The sequence below is a fragment of the Coregonus clupeaformis genome, unplaced genomic scaffold, assembly GCF_020615455.1.
Source record: "Coregonus clupeaformis isolate EN_2021a unplaced genomic scaffold, ASM2061545v1 scaf0015, whole genome shotgun sequence".
NCBI lineage: Eukaryota > Metazoa > Chordata > Actinopteri > Salmoniformes > Salmonidae > Coregonus > Coregonus clupeaformis.
In genome coordinates this window covers 449,062-464,251 of record NW_025533470.1, presented here as the reverse complement: position 1 = coordinate 464,251, position 15,190 = coordinate 449,062, and the positions used below count along the sequence as shown (strand labels likewise).

The following is a 15,190-nucleotide window of genomic DNA, read 5'->3' as shown; positions in this document are numbered from 1 at the left end:
CACATTTGACATGCTGGTAGAAATTAGGTAGAACGGATTTAAGTTTCCCTGCATTAAAGTCCCCGGCCACTAGGAGCGCTGCATCTGGATGAGCGTTTTCCTGTTGATTAATGGCCTTGTACAACTCATTCAGTGCAATCTTAATGCCAGCATTGGTTTGTGGTGGTAAATAGACAGCTATGAAAAATATAGCTGAAAACTCTCTTGGTAAATAGTGTGGTCTACAGCTTATCATAAGATACTCTACCTCAGGCGAGCAAAACCTCGAGACTTCCTTAGTATTTGATTTTGTACACCAGCTGTTGTTTACAAATATACAGAGACCGCCACCCTTTGTCTTACCGGAGCCAGCCGTTCTGTCCTGCCGATGTAGCGTGTAGCCTGCTAGCTGAATGGTATCATTGTTGTCGTTCAGCCACGACTCCGTGAAACATAAGATATTACAGTTTTTAATGTCCCGTTGGTAGGATAACCGTAATCTTAAATCGTCAATTTTATTCTCAAAAGATTGAACGTTGGCTAATAGTATTGATGGGAGAGGCAGTTTACTCGCTCGCCGTCGGATCCTTACAAGGCACCCCCGACCTACGTCCACGATATCTCCGTCTCTTCCTCAGGCGAATGACGGGGATCTGGGCCTTGCCGGGTGTCTGTAGAATATCCTTCAGCGTCCGACTTCGTTGAAGAAAAAGTCTTCGTCAATGCGAGGTGAGTAATCGCTGTCCTGATATCCAGAAGCTCTTTTTGGTTATAAGAGACGATGGCATAAACATTATGTACAAAATAAATTACAAATAACGCGGAAAAACACACATAATAGTACAATTGGTTAGAGGGCTGTAAAACGGCAGCCATCTTCTCCGGCGCCACAATTACAATCAAGTACTATTAAATACATGCACCAGAAACAGGGTACACTTTGGGACTTGTCAGATCGATATCAGCAAGCTAGAATAGCTAACTGCAGCTGATTGGCTAAACACAGAATGTCAGCATGCTGTTCTCTGATTGGCTAAACACAGAATGTCAGCATGCTGTTCTCTGATTGGCTAAACACAGAATGTCAGCATGCTGTTCTCTGATTGGCTAAACGGACATCAATGTTCCATGTCAGATAGTTAACATGATGGTCTTACCACTGTATGTCAGGTGTGGGGTATGCTGACACCTTGACTAACAGTTTAAAGGACTTCTGTCCTAATGTTGCCTCGATGACCGGGCCGCTCCTGTAGTCCAGGCTGATGAATGGCTTCTCTGCAACAGGACACACACACACACACACACACACACACACACACGCGCGCGCAAACGTAGGAGGGCAAACATTAGCAGAGGAGGTTTGGTGAAGCATACTTGCGTAATAAGAAACCGAAAGACTTAGGCAAGATCTCTTATTACCTAGGCTTTAGCTCAGTGGGCTAACACAGTCTTTTGGCACACAGAAGGCCCGGGTTTCAAACTTTGTTCTTACCATGCACTATGACTTGGGTTGCCAGATCCTGTATTTTCTCCACATTGAAGGCAGAGCAGGTGTAGGTGCCGGTGTCGGTGACGTTGACGCTTTGGATGGTCAGGATGCTGACTGCCTCCGTGAACCGAGGGAGAGAGTTACGCTTGTGCACTATGCCCACTGTACTGTTCATCTAGAGGTGGGAGAGAGGGAAAGAGAGGGAGAGAGAGAGAGAGAGAGAGAGAGAGAGAGAGAGAGAGAGAGAGAGAGAGAGAGAGACAGACAGACAGACAGACAGACAGACAGACAGACAGACAGACAGACAGACAGACAGACAGACAGACAGACAGACAGAGAGACAGAGAGACAGAGAGACAGAGAGAGAGAGACTGAGAAATTTAAAGACATATAAACAAGACAGTCTATACTCATATATCCATCTATTAACCTAGTTATTAACCTTTGTGACATCTGCTGATGTAAAAAGGGCTTTATAAATACATTTCATTGATTGATAGTTCCTCTTAATCCAAGCTACATAAAATAGAAGCATATAATTAAATGCCCATCTGTTGTCGTATTTCAGTGAATTAGCTTAATCTGAGCAGCAGCTACACTGATCTCTTGCCATAGGTTCTAGTCCTTTCAAATGTAGGTTTTTTTCCCTAACATTTACCTGGATCTCCGTAAAGTGTGCAAACTACGCTTTTCTCTACCGTACCTGTTTTCCAGGATAGGACCACTGGAACTCGACGGGCGTGTCAAACTCTACGGTGGCGGTACAGTTGAGCGTCAGGGCTTCCCCCATGATCAGCTCCACCGAGTCCTCGGGATACAGCTTGACATCGTAAACCTGACTTCCTGTCGGGGGGGGGAAGTGAGAGCAGTCACCGCGACACCACCACAGTGACGTCCCGGTGTACGACAAACAGAGCTGGCCCAGAGAAGTTGAGTCTCTTTGGCTGGCCCAACCATGTCCCTGGCCGCTGGCACCGTTCCCATACTTTTAACTCACATCCTCACTTTCTCTCTTCCTTGAAGTAATTATCTATGTACCAACATTGAGTCAGTGAAAGTTGCATAGCTTTACACAAATCCAGTCATTACAGATCAGTGATTACTTCAACTAAGGGAGGAAGGGTGGTTGAACTAAGTATTTGAACAGGGCACAGCCATTGTTTTTGGCTGGAGTGGTCTAGCTGTGTCGACTCGAGGCTGAGCTAATCTGTAGAAATGTCCACCTTTCAAACTGTCGTCCCTAATCTGTGAGGACTTGATAGGGGAAAACAAACGGTCTTAATCCAGTCCTTTCACCTGTCATTGGGAAAACGTTAAGAGTATTAGCGCCCGGCCAAGATCTTTCTAATTGTGAAACTTAAGTTTTAGCGCTCTGCTCTCATTGGAAAAAATGAGGAATCTTAAAAACTCTGTGTGACGCTGTATGAAGGTGATACTGTATTTGTACTGGGTGTGAGCTAGCTAGCTAGCGTCTGTATGAAGGTGATACTGTATCTGTACTGGGTGTGAGCTAGCTAGCTAGCGTCTGTATGAAGGTGATACTGTATCTGTACTGGGTGTGAGCTAGCTAGCTAGCGTCTGTATGAAGAAGGTGATACTGTATCTGTACTGGGTGTGAGCTAGCTAGCTAGCGTCTGTATGAAGGTGATACTGTATCTGTACTGGGTGTGAGCTAGCTAGCTAGCGTCTGTATGAAGGTGATACTGTATCTGTACTGGGTGTGAGCTAGCTAGCTAGCGTCTGTATGAAGGTGATACTGTATCTGTACTGGGTGTGAGCTAGCTAGCTAGCGTCTGTTTGTCTTAACGCTCCATCTGCGTAAAGATTGATAACAAGTGATGGAAGGCTGTTTCCTCAGAGCCATGAATCTGTTTCTGTTGGCCCGGGCCGGTGGCTAAAGGTAATCTCTTCAGGACTGGACTGAGAGACTCTGAGAAGTGAGTCCCAAATGGCACCCTATTCCATGGTCAGAAGTATGGGAATAGTGTGGCATTTGGGATGCAGTTTCTGAGAGGTGAGTGATCTCATACAATAACACTGGGACTCCAGATCCACAGGTCTCACAGAGTTCAGTCTCAACCAGACATTTAGACAGCAGGCAGAAAGACAGCCATGAGTGCTGAGCGCTTCTAAGAATCGTTGTCTCAGTTCTCCCTTAATTAAATTACCCTCCTACTCTTTATTTTATAAATATATTGTAATGTGTCCTATGTTTCCCACTTTAGACCGTTGAGAGTGGGATCTCTAATGCTATAGAGAGACATGTAGTATGTAGATACTCAGGCCTCTACCTGTACTAGTAGTGTATCCTAGGTAGAGTGTAGTCAGTAGAGATACTCAGGCCTCTACCTGTACTAGTAGTGTATACTAGGTAGAGTGTAGTCAGTAGAGATACTCAGGCCTCTACCTGTACTAGTAGTGTATCCTAGGTAGAGTGTAGTCAGTAGAGATACTCAGGCCTCTACCTGTACTAGTAGTGTATCCTAGGTAGAGTGTAGTCAGTAGAGATACTCAGGCCTCTACCTGTACTAGTAGTGTATACTAGGTAGAGTGTAGTCAGTAGAGATACTCAGGCCTCTACCTGTACTAGTAGTGTATACTAGGTAGAGTGTAGTCAGTAGAGATACTCAGGCCTCTACCTGTACTAGTAGTGTATACTAGGTAGAGTGTAGTCAGTAGAGATACTCAGGCCTCTACCTGTACTAGTAGTGTATACTAGGTAGAGTGTAGTCAGTAGAGATACTCAGGCCTCTACCTGTACTAGTAGTGTATCCTAGGTAGAGTGTAGTCAGTAGAGATACTCAGGCCTCTACCTGTACTAGTAGTGTATCCTAGGTAGAGTGTAGTCAGTAGAGATACTCAGGCCTCTACCTGTACTAGTAGTGTATACTAGGTAGAGTGTAGTCAGTAGAGATACTCAGGCCTCTACCTGTACTAGTAGTGTATCCTAGGTAGAGTGTAGTCAGTAGAGATACTCAGGCCTCTACCTGTACTAGTAGTGTATCCTAGGTAGAGTGTAGTCAGTAGAGATACTCAGGCCTCTACCTGTACTAGTAGTGTATCCTAGGTAGAGTGTAGTCAGTAGAGATACTCAGGCCTCTACCTGTACTAGTAGTGTATCCTAGGTAGAGTGTAGTCAGTAGAGATACTCAGGCCTCTACCTGTACTAGTAGTGTATACTAGGTAGAGTGTGTGTTCTGGTAATCTTTTTCATGCAGGGTGGCTGTGTACTAGGTAGTGTATACTAGGTAGTACATAGTTACCTGTGGAGTGCACCAGGTAGAGGATAGAGCGGTACTCTATCCCTTGTAGGGTAGCTAGGCAGTAAAACCCGAAGAGGAAAGGTATAGAGTCTAAGGTCTGTCTAGGGATGGACCAGCCTCTTTTACTGTCCCACACCATCCCCTCATCCTCCAGACGATGCGTCTGCCACTGGGGAGAGAGGAGAGGAGAGAGGGATGAGGAGGAGAGGAGAGGAGAGAGGGATGAGGAGGAGAGAGGGAGGAGAGAGGAGAGAGGGAGGAGAGAGGAGAGAGGGAGGAGAGAGGAGAGAGGGATGAGGAAAGGAGAGAGTGAATGAGGAAAGGAGAGAGTGAATGGGGAGGAGAGAGTGAATGAGGAGGAGAGAGTGAATGGGGAGAGGAGAGAGTGAATGGGGAGGAGAGAGTGAATGGGGAGGAGAGAGTGAATGAGGAGGAGAGAGTGAATGAGGAGGAGAGAGTGAATGGGGAGGAGAGAGTGAATGGGGAGGAGAGAGTGAATGAGGAGGAGAGAGTGAATGGGGAGAGGAGAGAGTGAATGGGGAGAGGAGAGAGTGAATGGGGAGGAGAGAGTGAATGGGGAGGAGAGAGTGAATGAGGAGGAGAGAGTGAATGAGGAGGAGAGAGTGAATGGGGAGGAGAGAGTGAATGAGGAGGAGAGAGTGAATGGGGAGGAGAGAGTGAATGAGGAGGAGAGAGTGAATGAGGAGAGAGTGAATGGGGAGAGGATGAATGAGGAGGAGAGGATGACTATTGTGAAAATAAAGAGAATGGATGGAGATTGGTGAAAAGAGAGATGGAGAGAAGAGAAGAGTAGAGTAGAGAACAGCCGAGAGAGAGTGAGAGAGAGTGAGAGAAGGTACCAACCAGATAAAGTGTGACGTTGAGGTCGGGGACAGTGACTAGACAAGGTACTGTGATGTGAGTGGAGGATCCTGTTATGAAGATGGTCTCCAGGTCATTGTTGCTTCCTCTGTTTCTCCTGAGGAAAGGCTGCTCCAGATCTGGAGGAAAGGAGACAGGACAGTCAAGTCAGTCAGAGGACAACCACAGAGAAAATATTCAATATACAGTACAAGTTTAGAATGAAGACAATCAGTTGATCGTGATCGTTTGTGTTACCGCTTGGCTGGAACAAAAGTCTTTACATACAACCCTTAGGGATTAATAAAGTATAATAAAATCTAACTTCATCTAATCTCACCAACCCTCTGTTTATAGACAATAGCCAACCCATGGCATATAACAGCCTCTAGGACCCTGCAGAGTGTCATTATAAAGTATATTATATTGTAATCTAGTAATTCACTCCTAGCGCCACAATGAGCCAGATGTTTCACCAGATGTACAGTGGGGAAACAAAGTATTTAGTCAGCCACCAATTGTGCAAGTTCTCCCACTTAAAAAGATGAGAGAGGCCTGTAATTTTCATCATAGGTACACGTCAACTATGACAGACAAATGGAGGAAAAAAAATCCAGAAAATCACATTGTAGGATTTTTAATGAATTTATTTGCAAATTATGGTGGAAAATAAGTATTTGGTCACCTACAAACAAGCAATATTTCTGTCTCTCACAGACCTGTAACTTCTTCTTTAAGAGGCTCCTCTGTCCTCCACTCGTTACCTGTATTAATGGCACCTGTTTGAACTTGTTATCAGTATAAAAGACACCTGTCCACAACCTCAAACAGTCACACTCAAAACTCAACTATGGCCAAGACCAAAGAGCTGTCAAAGGACACCAGAAACAAAATTGTAGACCTGCACCAGGCTGGGAAGACTGAATCTGCAATAGGTAAGCAGCTTGGTTTGAAGAAATCAACTGTGGGAGCAATTATTAGGAAATGGAAGACATACAAGACCACTGATAATCTCCCTCGATCTGGGGCTCCACGCAAGATCTACATTTACATTTACATTTTAGTCATTTAGCAGACGCTCTTATCCAGAGCGACTTACAGTTAGCACATACATTATTTTATCGAACCCACAACCCTGGCGTTGCAAACGCCATGCTCTACCAACTGAGCTACATCCCCTGCCGGCCATTCCCTCCCCTACCCTGGACGACGCTGGGCCAATTGTGCGCCGCCCCATGGGTCTCCCGGTCGCGGCCAGCTACGACAGAGCCTGGATTCGAACCAGGATCTCTAGTGGCACAGCTAGCACTGCGATGCAGTGCCTTAGACCACTGCGCCACTCACCCCGTGGGGTCAAAATGATCACAAGAACGGTGAGCAAAAATCCCAGAACCACACGGAGGGACCTAGTGAATGACCTGCAGAGAGCTGGGACCAAAGTAACAAAGCCTACCATCAGTAACACACTACGCCGCCAGGGACTCAAATCCTGCAGTGCAAGACGTATCCCCCTGCTTAAGCCAGTACATGTCCAGGCCCGTCTGAAGTTTGCTAGAGTGCATTTGGATGATCCAGAAGAGGATTGGGAGAATGTCATATGGTCAGATGAAACCAAAATATAACTTTTTGGTAAAAACTCAACTCGTCGTGTTTGGAGGACAAAGAATGCTGAGTTGCATCCAAAGAACACCATACCTACTGTGAAGCATGGGGGTGGAAACATCATGCTTTGGGGCTGTTTTTCTGCAAAGGGACCAGGACTGACTGATCCGTGTCAAGGAAAGAATGAATGGGGCCATGTATCGTGAGATTTTGAGTGAAAACCTCCTTCCATCAGCAAGGGCATTGAAGATGAAACGTGGCTGGGTCTTTCAGCATGACAATGATCCCAAACACACCGCCCGGGCAACGAAGGAGTGGCTTCGTAAGAAGCATTTCAAGGTCCTGGAGTGGCCTAGCCAGTCTCCAGATCTCAACCCCATAGAAAATCTTTGGAGGGAGTTGAAAGTCTGTGTTGCCCAGCGACAGCCCCAAAACATCACTGCTCTAGAGGAGATCTGCATGGAGGAATGGGCCAAAATACCAGCAACAGTGTGTGGAAACCTTGTGAAGACTTACAGAAAACGTTTGACCTGTGTCATTGCCAACAAAGGGTATATAACAAAGTATTGAGAAACTTTTGTTATTGACCAAATACTTATTTTCCACCATAATTTGCAAATAAATTCATTAAAAATCCTACAATGTGATTTTCTGGATTTTTTTTCTTCTCATTTTGTCTGTCATAGTTGACGTGTACCTATGATGAAAATTACAGGCCTCTCTCATCTTTTTAAGTGGGAGAACTTGCACAATTGGTGGCTGACTAAATACTTTTTTTCCCCACTGTATAAATCTGAAGCATCCGCTTGGCGTTTCCACTCACTACCAATTATGGTAGAGAGAGGAAGCCCAGTGGCTGGCTTCGCATCTATGAAACATTTGATCTCAATACAGTTTTCTGTTTGTTACGAACAGAGTGGGCTATGTTTTGTAGACTTTACCCTTTGCCAAAGATTCTAAAAAATTGCGTTGTTTAGAAGGAGTGCAAGGGCTAATTGAATCATTGCAGACACGCACTTCACAGAGTAGGCGTTCCCTAACAGAAATATGCAAATACATGCTAGAGCGCGCCAATAGGCTCTCGCCAGCTCGTGCTTGGCTCTGCCCACCTCCTTGCTTCTTCACCTGCGGGATCGTCTCAGACCAGCCACCCAGACAGCTGATGAAACTGTGGGTTTTGCACAACCGAATAATTTCTGCACAAACTGTCAGAAACCGTCTCAGGGAAGCTCATCGTTATGCTCTTTGCTCTTGACCTGACTGCAGATTGGCGTCGTAACCGACTTCAGCGGGCAAATTCTCACCTTTGATAGACACATGTCGCAAGGATCTGTACACAACACCTGGAAGCTGAAAATGTTTGTTCAGTGTATATTTTTTGTAGCTGTCTATTTACCACCACAAACCGATACTGGCACTGACACTGCACTTAACGAGCTGTATAGGGTCATAAGCAAACAAGAAAATGCTCAACCAGAGGTGGCGCTCCTAGTGGCCGGTGATTTGAATGCAGGAAAACTGAAATCCATCTTACCTCATTTCCACCAGCATGTCACCTGTACAACTAGAGGCGAAAACACTCTAGATCACCTTTACTCCACACAGAGAAACGCATTCAAAGGTCTCCCTCACCCTCCATTTGGCAGATCTGACCATAACTCTATCCTCCTGATTCCTGCTTACAAGAAAAAACTCAAACAGTGACACACTCAATACGGAAGTGGTCCGATGAAGTGGATGTTAAGCTACAGGACTGTTTCTCTAGCACAGACTGGAATATGTTCCGGGATTCATCCGATGGCATTGAGGAGTTTACCACATCAGTCACCTGCTTCATCAATATGTGCATCGACGACGTCGTCGCCACAGTGACCGTACGTACATATCCCAACCAGAAGCCATGGATTACAGGCAACATCCGCACCGAGCTAAAGGGTAGAGCTGCCGCTTTCAAGGAGCGGGACTCTAACCCGGACGCTGATAAGAAATCCCGCTACGCCCTCTGACGAACCATCAAACAGGCAAAGCATCAATACAGGACTAAGATCAAATCCTACTATGCTGACGCTCGTCGGATGTGGCAGGGCTTGCAAACTATCACGATTACAAAGGGAAACCCAGCCGCGAGCTGCCCAGTGACGTGAGCCTACCAGATGGGCTGTAAATGCCTTCTATGCTCACTTCGAGGCAAGCAATACTGAAACATGCATGAGAGCACCAGCTGTTCCCGACGATTGTGTGATCACACTCTCTGTAGCTGATGTGAATAAGATCTTTAAACAGATTAACATTCACAAGGCCGCAGGGCCAGACGGATTACCATAATACATACTCAGAGCATCACAAGGCCTCAGGACCAGACTGATTACCATAATACATACTCAGAGCATCACAAGGCCTCAGGACCAGACTGATTACCAGGATACATACTCAGTAAATCACAAGGCCTCAGGACCAGACTGATTACCAGGATACATACTCAGAGCATCACAAGGCCTCAGGACCAGACGGATTACCAGGATACATACTCAGAGTATGATCTGACCAGCTGGTAAGTGTCTTCACTGACATGTCCAACCTCTCCCTGACCCGGTCTGTAATACCTACATGTTTCAAGCAGACCACCATTGACCCTGTGCCCAAGAATGCCAAGGTAACCTTTCTAAATGACTAGGAGGAAGGCCCTAAAAATTGTAAAAGACTCCAGCCACCAAAGTCATAGACAGTTCTCTCTGCTAACGCATGAGGAGCGGTACCAATGCACCCAACTGGAACCAGCAGGACCCTAAACAGCAACTACCCCCAAGCCATAAGACTGATAAATAGTTAACCAATGGTTTCCCGGACTATCTGCAATGACTTTTTTTGTGCTAACTTTTTTGACTCATCATATATGCTGCTGCTACTGTCTATTATCTATCCTGTTGTCTAGTCACTTTACCCCTACCTACAGTATACTGCTGCTACTGTCTATTATCTATCCTGTTGTCTAGTCCCTTTACCCCTACCTACAGTATACTGCTGCTACTGTCTATTATCTATCCTGTTGCCTAGTCCCTTTACCCCTACCTACAGTATACTGCTGCTACTGTCTATTATCTATCCTGTTGTCCCTAGTCACTTTACCCCTACCTACAGTATACTGCTGCTACTGTCTATTATCTATCCTGTTGTCTAGTCACTTTACCCCTACCTACAGTATACTGCTGCTACTGTCTATTATCTATCCTGTTGTCTAGTCACTTTACCCCTACCTACAGTATACTGCTGCTACTGTCTATTATCTATCCTGTTGCCTAGTCACTTTACCCCTACCTACAGTATACTGCTGCTACTGTCTATTATCTATCCTGTTGCCTAGTCACTTTACCCCCTACCTACAGTATACTGCTGCTACTGTCTATTATCTATCCTGTTGCCTAGTCACTTTACCCCTACCTACAGTATACTGCTGCTACTGTCTATTATCTATCCTGTTGTCTAGTCACTTTACCCCTACCTACAGTATACTGCTGCTACTGTCTATTATCTATCCAGTTGTCTAGTCCCTTTACCCCTACCTACAGTATACTGCTGCTACTGTCTATTATCTATCCTGTTGCCTAGTCACTTTACCCCTACCTACAGTATACTGCTGCTACTGTCTATTATCTATCCTGTTGTCTAGTCACTTTATTCCTAGTTAAATCTACATCAATTACCTCGTACCCCTGCACATCGACTCGGTACTGGTACCGCGTGTATATAGCCAAGTTACCGTTACTCATTGTGTATTAATTATTACTTTTATGACAATTTTCTCCCTCTCTGCATTGTTGGGAAGGGCCCGTAAGTGAGCATTTCACTGTTAGTCTACACCTGTTGTTTACTAAACATTTGACAAATAACATTTGATTTGATTTTGTCATTTGGGACAGTGTATATGGTTTTTACAGCGTGAGGTCTCAGCTAGAATCGACTAGACTTCACAGCCATTTCTGTCACCAATTGACTATGATTATTTACATTCCTTTTTACCAGCCCTCAGACAGTAGTCATTACCAGAGAATAGCAGCATCCCAAATGGCATCCTATTCACTACATACAGCTGAAGTCGGAAGTTTAACTGTAGTGCACTACTTTTGAGCGGAGCCCTCTCTCTCTCTCTCTCCTCTCTCTCTCTCTCTCTCTCTCTGTCTCTCTCTGTCTCTCTCTCTCTCTCTCTCTCTCTCTGTCTCTCTGTCTCTCTGTCTCTCTCTCTCTCTCTCTCTCTCTCTCTCTCTCTCTCTCTCTCTCTCTCTCTCTGTCTCTCTCTCTCTCTCTCTCTCTCTCTCTCTCTCTCTCTCTCTCTCTCTCTCTCTCTCTCTCTCTCTCTCTCTCTCTCTCTCTCTCTCTCTCTCTCTCTCTCTCTCTCTCTCTCTCTCTCTCAATTCAATTTCAATTTAAGGGCTTTATTGGCATGGGAAACGTGTGTTAACATTGCCAAAGCAAGTGAAGTAGATAGTAAACAAAAGTGAAATAAACAATAAATATTAACAGTAAACATTACACTCAGAAGTTTCAAAAGAATAAAGACATTTCAAATGTCATATTATGTATATATACAGTGTTGTAACAATGTGCAAATAGTTAAAGTACAAATGGGAAAATAAATAAACATAAATATGGGTTGTATTTACAATGGTGTTTGTTCTTCACTGGTTGCCCTTTTCTTGTGGCAACAAGTCACAAATCTTGCAGCTGTGATGGCACACTGTGGTTTTTCACCCAGTAGATAAGGGAGTTTATCAAAATTGGGTTTGTTTTCGAATTCTTTGTGGATCGCTGTAATCTGAGGGAAATATGTGTCTCTAATATGGTCATACATTTGGCAGGAGGTTAGGAAGTGCATTTTGTGGGCAGTGTGCACATAGCCTGTCTTCTCTTGAGAGCCTGGTCTGCCTACGGCGGCCTTTCTCAATAGCAAGGCTATGCTCACTGAGTCTGTACATAGTCAAAGCTTTCCTTAAGTTTGGGTCAGTCACAGTGGTCAGGTATTCAGGTATTCCAAATAGCATTCTAGTTTGCTCTGTTTATTTGTTTGTTCTTTCCAATGTGTCAAGTAATTCTCTTTTTGTTTTCTCATGATTTGGTTGGGTCTAATTGTGTTGTTGTTGTTGTCCTGGGGCTGTGTGGGGTCTGTTTGTGTTTGTGAACAGAGCCCCAGGACAAGCTTACTTAGGGGACTCTTCTCCAAGTTCATCTCTCTGTAGGTGATGGCTTAGTTATGGAAGGTTTGGGAATCGCTTCCTTTTAAGTGGTTATAGAATTTAACGGCTCTTTTCTGGATTTTGATAATTAGCGGGTATTGGCCTAATTCTGCTCTGCATGCATTATTTGGTGTTTTACGTTGTACACGGAGGATGTTTTTGCAGAATTCTGCATGCAGAGTCTCAATTTGGTGTTTGTCCCATTTTGTGAATTCTTGGTCTCTGTGTCTCTTTCTTTCTTTCTTTCTTTCTTTCTTTCTTTCTTTCTTTCTTTCTTTCTTTCTTTCTTTCTTTCTTTCTTTCTTTCTTTCTTTCTTTCTTTCTTTCTTTCTTTCTTTCTTTCTTTCTTTCTTTCTTTCTTTCTTTCTTTCTTTCTTTCTTTCTTTCTTTCTTTCTTTCTTTCTTTGCATAATTCTGTACCTGTCTTCCCCAGCAGCTCAGAGCAATCAGTTCCTGCTGCTGAAACAATGGTTGGTATGTGTGATAGATGTGTTCCTGCCCCCAGTGGCCAAATACACAGACAGAGCAGAGACAATACATACAGCCTACAGAGTTAAACAACTCAACAATAAATCACCCCAGGTATGAGGAGAGGGGTGTTATGTTATTAGGAGGGAGGGGCGAGGGTCATGGCTGTGAGGAGAGGGGTGTTATGTTGTTAGGAGGGAGGGGCGAGGGTCATGGCTGTGAGGAGAGGGGTGTTATGTTGTTAGGAGGGAGGGGCGAGGGTCATGGCTGTGAGGAGAGAGGGGTGTTATGGTGTTAGGAGGGAGGGGCGAGGGTCATGGCTGTGAGGAGAGGGGTGTTATGTTGTTAGGAGGGAGGGGCGAGGGTCATGGCTGTGAGGAGAGGGGTGTTATGTTGTTAGGAGGGAGGGGCGAGGGTCATGGCTGTGAGGAGAGGGGTGTTATGGTGTTAGGAGGGAGGGGCGAGGGTCATGGCTGTGAGGAGAGGGGTGTTATGTTGTTAGGAGGGGGCGAGGGTCATGGCTGTGAGGAGAGGGGTGTTATGGTGTTAGGAGGGAGGGGCGAGGGTCATGGCTGTGAGGAGAGGGGTGTTATGTTGTTAGGAGGGAGGGGCGAGGGTCATGGCTGTGAGGAGAGTGGTGTTATGTTGTTAGGAGGGAGGGGCGAGGGTCATGGCTGTGAGGAGAGGGGTGTTATGGTGTTAGGAGGGAGGGGCGAGGGTCATGGCTGTGAGGAGAGAGGTGTTATGTTGTTAGGAGGGAGGGGCGAGGGTCATGGCTGTGAGGAGAGGGGTGTTATGGTGTTAGGAGGGAGGGGCGAGGGTCATGGCTGTGAGGAGAGGGGTGTTATGGTGTTAGGAGGGAGGGGCGAGGGTCATGGCTGTGAGGAGAGGGGTGTTATGGTGTTAGGAGGGAGGGGCGAGGGTCATGGCTGTGAGGAGAGGGGTGTTATGGTGTTAGGAGGGAGGGGCGAGGGTCATGGCTGTGAGGAGAGGGGTGTTATGGTCTGTGTCCCAAATGGCACCCTAAGTGGGAGAGGTGGTGAGGTCTGGCAGGCTAACTGAGGCGAGGGGCACTGGGAGGGAGGGCTTAAGGGGGAGAGGTAGAGAGGTCCAGCAGACTAACTGAAGCCACATGGTCCCACGCCTATCCTGCTGCCTGTTAGTTCTATTTTACTGCTCCTCTCCTCTTCCCTCCCCTCCCCTCCTCTTCCCTCCCCCCATAACCTCTAGCTCCTCCCCTACCTCTATAACCTCTATAGCCTCTAGCTCCTCCCCTACCTCTATAACCTCTAGCTCCTCCCCCTACCTCTATAACCTCTAGCTCCTCCCCCTACCTCTATAACCTCTAGCTCCTCCCCTACCTCTATAACCTCTAGCTCCTCCCCTACCTCTATAACCTCTAGCACCTCCCCTACCTCTATAACCTCTAGCACCTCCCCTACCTCTATAACCTCTAGCTCCTCCCCTAGCTCCTCCCCTACCTCTATAACCTCTAGCTCCTCCCCTACCTCTATAACCTCTAGCTCCTCCCCTACCTCTATAACCTCTAGCTCCTCCCCTCCCCCATAACCTCTAGCTCCTCCCCCTACCTCTAGCTCCTCCCCTACCTCTAGCTCCTCCCCTCCCCCATAACCTCTAGCTCCTCCCCTACCTCTAGCTCCTCCCCTACCTCTATAACCTCTAGCTCCTCCCCTACCTCTATAACCCCTAGCTCCTCCCCTACCTCTATAACCTCTAGCTCCTCCCCTACCTCTATAACCTCTAGCTCCTCCCCTACCTCTATAACCACCCACAACACCCCCCTTACTCCCCCCAAACTGTATGTAACCCTAGACTAGAGGCTACCCTATGGAGATCCTCTCTACTGAGAGGAATAAAGCTCATGTAGAGGGTTCAGGAGACAATGTGGAGATCCTCTCTACTGAGAGCACTAACGCTCATGTAGAGGGTTCAGGACACAATGTGGAGATCCTCTCTACTGAGAGGAATAAAGCTCATGTAGAGGGTTCAGGAGACAATGTGGAGATCCTCTCTACTGAGAGCACTAACGCTCATGTAGAGGGTTCAGGAGACAATGTGGAGATCCTCTCTACTGAGAGCACTAAAGCTCATGTAGAGGGTTCAGGACACAATGTGGAGATCATCTCTACTGAGAGCACTAAAGGTCATGTAGAGGGTTCAGGACACAATGTGGAGATCATCTCTACTGAGAGGAATAAAGCTCATGTAGAGAGTTCAGGACACAATGTGGAGATCATCTCTACTGAGAGCACTAAAGCTCATGTAGAGGGTTCAGGACA

General features: G+C 46.1%; 1 protein-coding gene across 1 annotated transcript in view; it reads right to left on the bottom strand.

The window, feature by feature from the left end:
* The window catches only part of LOC121556107 (vascular endothelial growth factor receptor 3-like), a 137,847-nt gene that overhangs the window by 59,494 nt on the left and 63,163 nt on the right, over nt 1–15,190 (bottom strand). Inside the window, exons 4-8 of the mRNA XM_045212453.1 lie at nt 5,596–5,732; nt 4,732–4,900; nt 2,172–2,311; nt 1,472–1,643; nt 1,137–1,254 (exon numbers count right to left, since the gene is read on the bottom strand). Of these exons, the coding sequence (XP_045068388.1) occupies nt 1,137–1,254; nt 1,472–1,643; nt 2,172–2,311; nt 4,732–4,900; nt 5,596–5,732 (736 nt within the window). The remainder of the gene's footprint in view (nt 1–1,136; nt 1,255–1,471; nt 1,644–2,171; nt 2,312–4,731; nt 4,901–5,595; nt 5,733–15,190) is intronic.